This window comes from Rissa tridactyla, chromosome 1, assembly GCF_028500815.1.
Source record: "Rissa tridactyla isolate bRisTri1 chromosome 1, bRisTri1.patW.cur.20221130, whole genome shotgun sequence".
Taxonomy (NCBI): Eukaryota; Metazoa; Chordata; class Aves; order Charadriiformes; family Laridae; genus Rissa; species Rissa tridactyla.
The window spans coordinates 12,111,386-12,122,301 of NC_071466.1; the positions used below are offsets into that span (position 1 = coordinate 12,111,386).

The following is a 10,916-nucleotide window of genomic DNA, read 5'->3' on the forward strand; positions in this document are numbered from 1 at the left end:
CCAGGCTTGATGAGGCTCTGAGCAACCTGATCTAGTTGAAGATGTCCCTGCCTGCTGCAGGGGTGTTGGACTAGATGGCATTTAAAGGTCCCTTCCAACCCAACACATTCTATGATTCTATGATTCTACCTGCAAAATCAGGTCACAAGGAGCTTGGTTCAGTCCTGTCCTTCTTGGGACTTTGCCTGCCCGTATCAACCCCTACAAAAAGTCTGTCTCTGTAACTGTGTGTGAGCTCGCTCCACCAAGAGCAAAGCGAGGGAAAGGCAGGGCAGAGCCCCTTTCATCTCAAAAGCTCTGCAGTGGCCAGTCACCCAGGAATCTGGAGACATTCCCTTGTCGGATATGCAAAGAGACAAAATTCAAAGGCACCAGGAGCAGGGCATTATCGAAACGTCCAGGGTCTAAAAGGGGTATTTATACTCCACGAGGAGTGAGCAGCTGTGTGTCAGGAGCTGCCACCTTATGCATTATGTCCATGGAGCATAAACCAGGGCTCTGAGCTGCTGCTGGATTCCCAGGTGCTATTGAGCCAGTGCAAAATAAATAATGAAACCCTCCAAACTCCCTGGCACTACTTGTTTTAGAAAATACGGAAAATTTACAGGCAAACTTCTGTCCTAATTCCCACCCAGTGCACTACTTTAAGTATTAGAAGAACACAGGTCCATTCTTGCGCCCTTTACATCCACACGTCTGGAAGCACTGAGCAGGAGGAGCATGCTCCTTCCATCCCCTTGGGAAGCACATTGCCCAGTGCTCCCTGCCACGCTCATGCAGGGAATTCGGGATAATGCAGCCAGAACCACTGCCAGGAAATGTTTGCCTATCTCACACAATAAATCCTCGCGTGGACCCCCACCATCTCCCCATCTCTCTAATCCGTCTCTACCTCACCAAATCCAGTTGAAACAGCAGTGCCGTGTCCCAGCCAACAGACCTGCCCGCTGTGCCAGCAGTGGGATGCTGGGATGCTGCTCGGACGGAGCCTGAGCCTTATACCGGGAGAGTATATGGGTGCTCATACCGGGAGAGTGCCCTGGGGCACGGATGGTTGTGCTCATACCCTGACGCAGGTGGCGAAAAGCATCGGGGACATCACCAGTTAGTTTTCCCTGGGCATTTCCTACTACTGTGCTAATTGGTTGGGGACTGTACAAGCCCAGCGGACCCTTCAGGTTGTCCCCAAAGCAACCTCGTCCATACCCTAGACTGAAAACACTTTGGGACCAGTTTTAGGGACCTGTTTTAGCTTTTTGTGAACCACAATGGAGAGGAACTTGGGAGCTCTGAGAGAGAGACCAGCAGATATTCCTGCTATAGAAGCCTTTTAGCTGATTTTGTCCTCATTTCTGATTTTAGAAGAGAGCAATGGATTTATTGTACTGCCGTTCCCCCTCTGGAAACCTGCAGAGGCCCCGAGCAGACTGTGTGGTGGGGTCAGGGGAACTGCAGCCAACAGCTTCACGCTGCCGCGACCCTTCGGAGGAGCTACTGGGGACCTTTGGGGACCAGCAGGGACATTAGAGCAAACCAATCCACCAATAACTTCGTCCTGGCTGCTGAGTTACCATCTCCTTTTAGGCAGGACAACTTACAAGGATGTGCTATTTGTTATCTGCCTGTCTGCGTAGTGGGGATTTTTATTAATTAACTAACATTTGCTAAGACGTTATGATGACGGAGGTGAGATGAAGTAAAACCATTAAGCTTTGCTGCTGTAATTTATTACCCACAGAGCTCTGCAGACAAAGAACAATTAATAAAGCACCATTGTTTGTAAACAGCAATAAAAATGAATGGAAATAGGGTCCTTTAACTCGGGACACTCGAGGCTTTGTTCATGATGAGAGCCGTGCTTGTCTCTGACTATTCAGCAAAGCATTCAAATACACTTGAAGAGCATTTTCCTTTAAAACATATGCTTAGACCTTGACTCAGCACAAACCCGAAGCCTGATCTCCACTTCAGGCGCAGGCTTGACTCGTTCTCAGTGCACGTCAGGACGAGAAGCCTGCCCACGCATTCACGGAGGACAGGGGAGCGTTTCTTACGCTGACTCCGTTGACTTCCACTTACCTCCCAAAGTTTTTGAGATTTCATTTACTTTGCACATGCACCTCGTGGATGCCATGGAAAAAAAAAATGCAGTCAACATCCCTTCCTCCTCCCCTGGAAAGGGTCCTTGCAACCCAAACAAACTTATCCAAACATAGCCTACCACACCAACTGAGCTAAAAAACAATACGTCTTTCAAGAGTGGGAAATTAAATACCAAGTGCAGAAGTTCTGGTTTCACAACTCGTGTGAGTTATTAAGCTAACATTTTAACCACATTAGAAATACAAATCTTCCTGATCAGCTGGCTAATATCCCATTATGCATGCCCCTTTGGACATTAATTGCTAAGCTAGTGATTCATTGACTCAGGGGCATTTGCCTGTGCAGTTTGCTCCCTGACCCGGCCACCACATCTATCCAAGGAGCAGAGCAGCACAAGGGCTGCGAGTTAAAAACTGCCTCCTCGCTTGTATAAAACTGATCCTGGAAACCCAGAGAAGCAGAAAGATCCATGAAGTGCACTGACACACAGCCCATCCCAAGATGGCTGCTAAAATGCAGGTGAAGATGTGGGTGCCTGCAGGAATGCATCGCCCTGGGAGAGGATCCCCGAGCGCTGAGGACCACTCACTGGAGAAACATCACCCTGAGCAAAGTGCCAGCGGGTCAGCAGAAGAACCTAGCACGTGGGCCAGAACTCTTCCGGTGGTGCCATTCCCTACCCGTTTTCCGTCATTTATACTTGGGTTGGAAGCAATTTGGAGGTAGGTCTTTTGTTTTGCATTCATGCAGCACCTGCCCAGGGAGATCCTTCCTCCCACTAGAAGATGATAATCATGGAATCGTAGAATTGTCCAGGTTGGAAGGGACCTTTCAGATCATAGAGTCCAACCATCATCCCAACACTGACAAACCCACTACTAACCCATGTCCCTCAGCACCACGTCTGCCCAGCTTTTAAATCCCTCCGGGGATGGAGGTATTTGATGGCATATGGGATACGATGGCAGAAGACTCCTGGGCAGTTATGAAAGGGTCCCTGCTCAGGACCATGCTTGGGCTTGTGCCACCTCTGAGCACACTCACTCATTTTGGCTGCGCTGCTGTTGTGCTCAGAGTTAAATGCGTTCAAAGTTCATCACCAAGGAGAGAACGAAGAGGGGAAGCAGTGAAGAAGGTGGCAGAAATGGGGCCTGGCCTGATGGGGCCGGGCTCTTTTCAGTGGTGCCCAGCGACAGGACAAGAGGTAACGGGCACAAACTTGAGCATAGGAAGTTCCACCTAAACATGAGGAGGAACTTCTTTCCTGTGAGGGTGGCAGAGCCCTGGCACAGGCTGCCCAGAGAGGTGGTGGAGTCTCCGTCTCTGGAGACGTTCCAAACCCACCTGGACGCGTTCCTGTGCCACCTGCTCTGGGTGACCCTGCTCCGGCAGGGGGTGGGACTGGAGGGTCTCCAGATGTCCCTTCCAACCCCGGCCAGCCTGTAATTCTCTGAAATAACCTTGGAAGTTGAAGTGTGCAACAGAGACACCAGTGAGCTATATGGTTCTTTAATACTGATGAATTTAGATGGCAGCTCAGTTGTTACTAGAGCTGGCCAAAAGGCTTTCAGGAGAAAACTCTTCAGCAGAGGGTTGCTTTGTCAACAAGTTCTTGTTTTCAGGGAGGGCTGGAGGAGACCTTCTGAATCGGCAAACAAGCCTCTTGCAGCCACGACCTGTCTCACATCTCACCCCAACCTCCAAGTCTGCTGCAGCCCCTGTGACAGCTGCTCCAGGTCCTCCATGCCCTAAAGACCTTAAAGCATCTATTTCTGTCTAAGCCTATCCATGTGCTGCCTATAACGCCTTGCTCTCCTGACACATTTTCTTTCTCACAGCTCCGTCTTCTATCAGAAATCACGTGGACTGCTCTGTGTAAATACTCCTTCTTTTGCTAAGAAAGCCAACACAAACACAAATGTTTTGAGGACATCAAAAAAAAGAATCCAACGATATGAGCAGCTTTTGTAACCAGCTCTGTTATCTTCACTGTTAAGCAAACAGCTTTTAATGAACAGACTTTCATTTCCCCTGTGCCTGTCGCAGGGTTCCCAGCTTTGATGAAATCAGAAAAAAAAAAAAAACACCAAAGAAAAAATAAATGTGATGAAAGAATTAAGAACTTTGGGGTTTTTTTCTGATCTGAAATTGCAACTCTCTTTCTTTCCCTTTTCTTTTGAAGTTGTAGCAGCGTTACTGGGAAGACTGGGGCAGAGCAGGGTTTTGGTTGCTGTATTGGTGTCATCTCCTGTGTCATTCAGCTGTGAACAAGCCTGGTCCCTCAGAGCACTCATTGCTCCTGCTCTCCATCAGGGACATTGGGCTTGATAGGCCTCAGCCGGAGCCCTCAGCAATCTGCTGCCTCCAGCCCTGATGCAGGGCATGACATTTCGTGGGGCCCAGACCTAGGGAGAGATGTTCCTTAGCATCTCCGGGGTCACCAGCCCCTCCAAAGGAGGCACCTCCGAGGTCCAGGCATATGGCCGTGGCTGCCTTCGAGGTGGCTTCCCCACCACGGGCAGGTCTGAAATGGCTTTGCAGTACAGTCAGCTTGGCAAGTGCTCTCCGCCCTCTTCGTCAGGGAAAAAAGGACGTTCTGCAGAAATGACTGGATGATCCGCTCCGTCTTGTGACTGCCGACATGAACACACCAGACCCTTCGTCAGGTCCCACAGCTGACACAGGGTCAGAGCAGCCCGGCTGCGAGAGCTGGACTGTGGAGAGTGAACCTTCAGAAAGGGCTCCCTAATTGCTGCCATCAGAAGACTCTGGCTGCTGCCTGGATGAGGAAGGGTTATACTGGCCAGACCCAGGGAAGCCCCTGAGCTCAGGAGGTGACCAAAAAGTGCCCAGCCCCCCTGTGCCTCAGTGGTGTGTAAGAGAAAAGTGCAGCCAACAGCAGGTATGATGCAGTGAGGAGAAGCAAGCATTTGTCTCGGCATCCCACCCAGCAGAACGTGAAGGAAAGCATGAAGGAAAGGTCTCTGGGCTCTGGTACATTCCCTCCTCTTCCTCATCCCAGAGTTCCTTCACATGGTGGAAAGGAACCTGCTGCCGCAGCTTTGCAGGACCCTGGTGGTTTAGTGCTTCACAACCCCAGGAGCCACCAGAGCCAGAAGAGCTTGTGGAGGGCCAGCAGTGGGGCCTCTTCAACCCTGCACCTTGGCCAAGCCGGGGCTGTGCAGGGAGCAGGACCACTCTGCCCGACCTCCGTGGAGGATGTTCTGAGACCTGCTGCAGCCGTCGCTGCTCTCTGCGGCCCTGAGCAAGGACCAAGAGCATCGCCTACTCAGAGCCAACAGCAACTCACACTGCAGGTTTCGCAATGGGTTACAGAAGCCCTGGCATTTAACAGCTGAGCCAGAATGGCCACCAGGACTCTGCTGTCAGGACGAGAGGACCGACCAGTCCCATCTGAGCTACCCACCACGCCCACAGGATGCAGAGCACTGCACAAAAGGACCTTTGTGTTTTGGTGTTGAGATCTGGGCAGATGGGGACACTGCTGGGACTTTTCCATGGGGCTGGGAAGCTCCAGCCCTGTGGGAACAGCCCATTCCTGCTGTAGTCCAGGCTGCAGGAACCAGAATGCTCCTGACAGGACTGTGACTGCTGGTGTCGGTGTCTCCACGCTCCTCCATACTATAACAATGCAGCAAAAACCCACCTCAAACGCCGTGCATCACACACCGACCTTCCAGCAGAAGACCTGAAATTCTGGCAGGCTTCCCCCTGAGGTCTCCCACGTTGCCTCATCTCCCTCCTCCCCATGGGTCTTCATATCCCCCTGGGACACTCCGGCAGTGCTGGAGCTCAGTGTGCTGGGATGAGTCTCCCCTCTCGCTGACCTGGCCACTGATGAGATTCACCGCAGCGGAGGCAGCGGGGGAGTTTGCTCTGACGGCCTGCAATGCTGAGGAACAGAGAGGGAAGGACAAGGGCTCTCCTTGCTGGTCAGATTGATGTCAAAATTAAACTTTAACTGTGTACAGGTGCCTATACCAGAGATGGGGAGGGACTCTGGATGAGGGAGGGGAGCCATGGGACGAAGGGGAAGGGGTTTCCACTGCAAGAGGGGAGATTGAGCTGAGATCTCGGGCAGAAATTCTTGGCTGTGAGGGCGGTGAGCCCCTGGCCCAGGTTGCCCAGAGAAGCTGTGGCTGCCCCATCCCTGGAGGGGTTCAAGGCCAGGTTGGCCGGGGCTTGGAGCAAGCTGGGTTGGTGGGAGGTGTCCCTGCCCAGGGCAGGGGGGTGGAATGAGATGATCTTTAAGGTCCCTTCCCACCCAAACCATTCTATGGTTCTATGCGCAGAACTGTCCTTGCTGCTCCTCCAGCAATATCTAGCTCTCACTCTTCACGTTTGCACTGCTTTTCACGACTTTCTGAGGCAGATTGCCACTCACTTCAGGTGGAACAAGGTATTATTGACGCAACTGGTACATACAGCAACGAGAGGAACCAGACAAAACCTTCAACAAGGCTATTTTGGTGATGGAGGATAAATCACATGTGCAGTAACAAAGTGGTGGGCGATCAGCCAGCTGCATGGGCAGAAAAGGATCCTGAGGTGCAATGTGCTTCACGCTGAGCTCTGCTCAGCAGCGCAGTGTTCTCGAAAAGACAGAAAACGTCCCTGTGGACTGTGTAGGATGTAGGAGACCATCGTCCCTTTGCACTCCGTACTAGAGTCTTGAATTCAGTTTTGGACGTTGTGGTTTAAGGGATATATTTCCCTTAAACACAGGCCAATAAAGCTTTTCCCAACCTCACAGGGCTCTTCAGCATGTAAACACCTTCAGCAGCAAGAGGTGCCAGGGTCCCTCAGCAATGCAAGCTGTACCCTTGAAGACAGGAGGACAGATCATCACCTGTGCCATGGTAAACGGCACTTTGCCAATCCAGCTATGGTTCGTGTACCAGGCTCCAGTCTGATGACCAATGAGGTGTTCACGGTCTAGGCACTGAGATAACAGGTGAAGGAACAAACAGAAACGAAGCTGTAGGACAGCAAACAAAATCAGCAGCAGTAGTGGTGGTAAATCACCAGGTGTAAGAGCCTTGATGCTCCTCAACTGAACTGTGCCCAGTGTCTGCTAGATGGACCGTTCAGGGGACGCATCTCTGGGAGAAACCGGTAGCAATGAAGGGGCTGATGACACAAGCCCACGTTTCCAGAAATCCTGCCACACAGCTTCTCTTGAACCTGTTGGGCAAACCTGTTCCTCCAGGGTGAGGAGTGCTTGGTGCTGCGTTCCAGACCCTGTCCCGCATCCCCGCCTCCCCTGGCTCAGCATCTGCTCCTCCACCCAGGACACGGGCACCCCCCCGCAGGGCAGAGGAGGCGGAGGACACGCTCCCGGATCTGCCTGGTCCTCACCCCGTACACAATGGGGTTGAGCATTGGCGGCACCACGACGTAGAGGTTGGCCAGGAGGATGTGAACGTGACTTGGGATCTGGTGGCCAAACCGATGCGTGAGAAAGGAGAAAAAGGCAGGCACATAGAACATGAGGATCACGCAGAGGTGGGAGCCGCAGGTGCTCAGGGTTTTGAGACGAGCCTCGGGGGATGGAAGCCGAAAGACTGCCCTGAGGATCAGCGCGTAAGAGACAGCGATGAGCACAACGTCCAGGCCAGAGGAGAGAAGAGCCGTGGTCAGCCCGTACCAGACGTTGGCTTTGATGTCGGCGCAGGCCAGGCGGGCAATGCCCATGTGCTCGCAGTAGGTGTGGGGCATGACGTTGTGCCCGCAGTAGGGCAGCCGCTTGAGGAGGAAGATGGGTGGGAACATGATGCAGAACCCCCGGACGATGGCAGTCACAGCTATTTTCCCGATCACTGAGGGGGTTAAGGTTGAAGAGTACCGCAGCGGGTCACAGACGGCCACGTAGCGGTCAAACGCCATCGCCAGCAGAACGGATGATTCCACGATGAAGCTGAAATGGGTGAAGAACATCTGTGTAATGCAGGCATCAAAGGAAATTTCCCTGGCTCTGAACCAGAAAATCGCCAGCATTTTGGGCACTGTGGTTGTTGAAAGCATGAGGTCAGAAACTGCCAGCATAGCGAGGAAGAGGTACATGGGCTCGTGGAGGCTCCTGTCTGTGATGATGACAAAGAGGAGGACAGAGTTGGCTAACACCGCGGTGATGTACATCAGACAGAAGGGGACAGAGATCCAGATGTGGGACTCCTCCATGCCAGGGATGCCCGTCAGGACGAAGGTGATAGGATCAAAGCTGCTTTCGTTGAGCTCATACATGGTGCTTCAGTGCTCAGTGTCAGCCTGACTCTGTTCTGCGCAAGAAAGAGAAGGGATAAACAACACCTGGTGAGCCTGATGTTGGCTCATGACCACCTACAAACATGTACAAATCGGTGCATACAACGTCCTATTTGCAACTGCCTTCTAACATGAGCCGTTCCTGAAGGCCGAGGGGTTGACTCGCTGTGTTTTGCTGTACAAAGGAATCTGTTCTTTCCTTCCTATCGACCCTACAAACTGTCTGTAAGAAAAACAGCTTCTCTGTCCCTCCATTTGCACTGCAATGCCAGGTCCTTTTCCATCTCCATTTTATCCACTGTCACAAAAAGGCTTGTAAAAGTCATAATTACTTGCCTTGTCGCTATCGGTGGGGTCTATATCCGTGTGCATCTGGGAAGCCGTGTCTCTTTGTTAGGACCGTGTGTTTCTTTAGCGAGATGACATAATTAATACCATATCTCACTCTGTTCAGATCAGTGACCAGTTCATTTCTGAGAGTTCTTTGTACAAACTATTAAGGTAGGAATTAAAACTGTGGCTGACATTCAGCTACCACCTCTGAAGGTTGGGACCACCCCTGAAACTTCTGCTGGACACGTTATTCCCTGTATTTCCACCTGTACAAACATATTCATCTGTTTGCAAACACTGCAAAGTGCTTTTTGTGCCTCTGCCCCATCCCACAGGGATTTCAGAGACCCAAACACTGGCAAACACCAAGGGGGAAAGCTTTCAGCCCAGGCCCAGGCCTTATGAATGCCCTGGAGCAACTCTCTTACTGGCCAGATTTCCTGCCTTTTCCTTCATTCCTTTTCCTGTCTTTCATAAAGAGGGGCAAAGACATGGTGGGCTGCACAGCATGATCTTTGGACAAAGAAAATGCAAGGCAACCGGTGCTGCCAGGGCAGCCAAGTCACAGAATCATAGAATTGTCCAGGTTGGAAGGGACCTTTCAGATCATCAAGTCCATCCATCAACCCAACACTGCCAAGCCCACCACTACCCCATGTCCCTCAGCACCACGTCTGCCCGGCTTTTAAATCCCTCCAGGGATGGTGATTCCACTACTGCCCTGGGCAGCCTGGTCCAGTGCTTGACAACCCTTTTGGTGAAGACATTTTTCCTCATATCCATCCTAAACCTCCCCTGGCACAACTTGAGGCCGTCTCCTCTTGTCCCATGGCCTGTTCCTTGGGAGAAGAGACGAACCCCCCGGCTACCCCCTCCTTTCAGGGAGTTGCAGAGTGAGAAGGTCTCCCCTCAGCCTCCTTTTCTCCAGGCTGAACACCCCCAGCTCCCTCAGCCGCTCCTCACCAGACTTGTGCGCCAGACCCCTCACCAGCTCCATTGCCCTTCTCTGGACACGCTCCAGCACCTCAATGGCTTTTTTTGTGGTGAGGGCCCCAAAACTGGACACAGCACTCAAGGTGGGGCCTCACCAGTGCCCAGTACAGGGGGATGGTCACTGCCCCAGTCCTGCTGGCCACACTATTGCTGGTACCAGCCAGGGTGCTGCTGGCCTTCTTGGCCACCTGGGCACACTGCTGGCTCATATTCAGCCGGCTGTCGACCAACACCCCCAGCTCCTTTTCTGCTGGGCAGCTCTCCAGTCATGGTAACACCCTGGAGACACCCCCGAGTGTGCTCCAACAGATACTAGAGAAAGCCCAGGCCAGGGCTGGGATGCAAGAAAATTAGTTTAATTTGGACAAAAGCTAAACCTTCGTTCTTCAGACCTGTGTGCAGCCTGTTGTTTTTTTATTGCAAACTGCAGGTGTCTAAACGCAAGACGTGTTTGCGTTTCTAAGCGTTTCCCTTAAGAAGGATTCTTCTCCTCTAGGAACAGAAAGTCCACTGAAAACGTCAGTCAGTCTAGAAAAGATCTTCAGCTCATCACAAATATTTACCCAATTGCCTCTTCCACTTTTAAAACCACGTAATTCAGCAGAGTTGAATAAAGATAGGCATATAAAGATATAATTGTAAATTAAATCATCCTGGGAACATTCCCAGGCACCAACGCCAGCCGATGCCTGACTGCGTATGGCTTGCAAAGCGGTTCAGCAAGACTTTACACCTCCGCTTCTTAGTGACAGGGAAATAGGTTTCTCTCAGATGCTGCTTTACTTCCTTTCCTTCTTTTCAAATGAGAAAGCATTGCCCCAGACTCCGGCTTTTAACAGAAAATGACTCACCGAGGGCCAGCCCCAAGGAGGAAGGAGGAACCTCAGCCCCGATCAGTGCAGAGCTGCGAGGGGGTGCAGATCCCTGTCTGTGCCGCCGAGGGCTGGGGACATCGGTCCTTCCCCCTCCCGAATCCCAGAAGGAACATCGGCCGGTCGGCTTGTGGAAGTTTAAATTGCTAGTGCATTAAAGATTAACCCCAGTTAACACTCCCAGGTGAGTCAAGATATTTCCTGCTTCCCCATCATTTGCATTGCAAGTGTTTTCACTCTGTCCCTGCCCGGCACCGACTGCGTCTCCTGAGCGCGGCGAGGACTCGGGATGGGGACGGGCACATCACGCTGCCCGAGCATCGCGCCCAG

General features: G+C 52.0%; 1 protein-coding gene across 1 annotated transcript; it reads right to left on the reverse strand.

The window, feature by feature from the left end:
- Positions 1-7,392: 7,392 nt before the first annotated feature.
- On the reverse strand, positions 7,393-8,391 carry LOC128914450 (olfactory receptor 52B2-like). The gene has a single exon (XM_054213394.1). It carries the CDS (start codon positions 8,365-8,367, stop codon positions 7,393-7,395), a length of 975 nt encoding a protein of 324 aa, XP_054069369.1. The 5' UTR covers positions 8,368-8,391.
- Positions 8,392-10,916: the final 2,525 nt, after the last annotated feature.

Excerpts from the sequence above, each read along its gene's own strand:
- LOC128914450 (XM_054213394.1), bottom strand. The coding sequence starts at position 8,367 with ATGTATGAGCTCAACGAAAGCAGCTTTGATCCTATCACCTTCGTCCTG.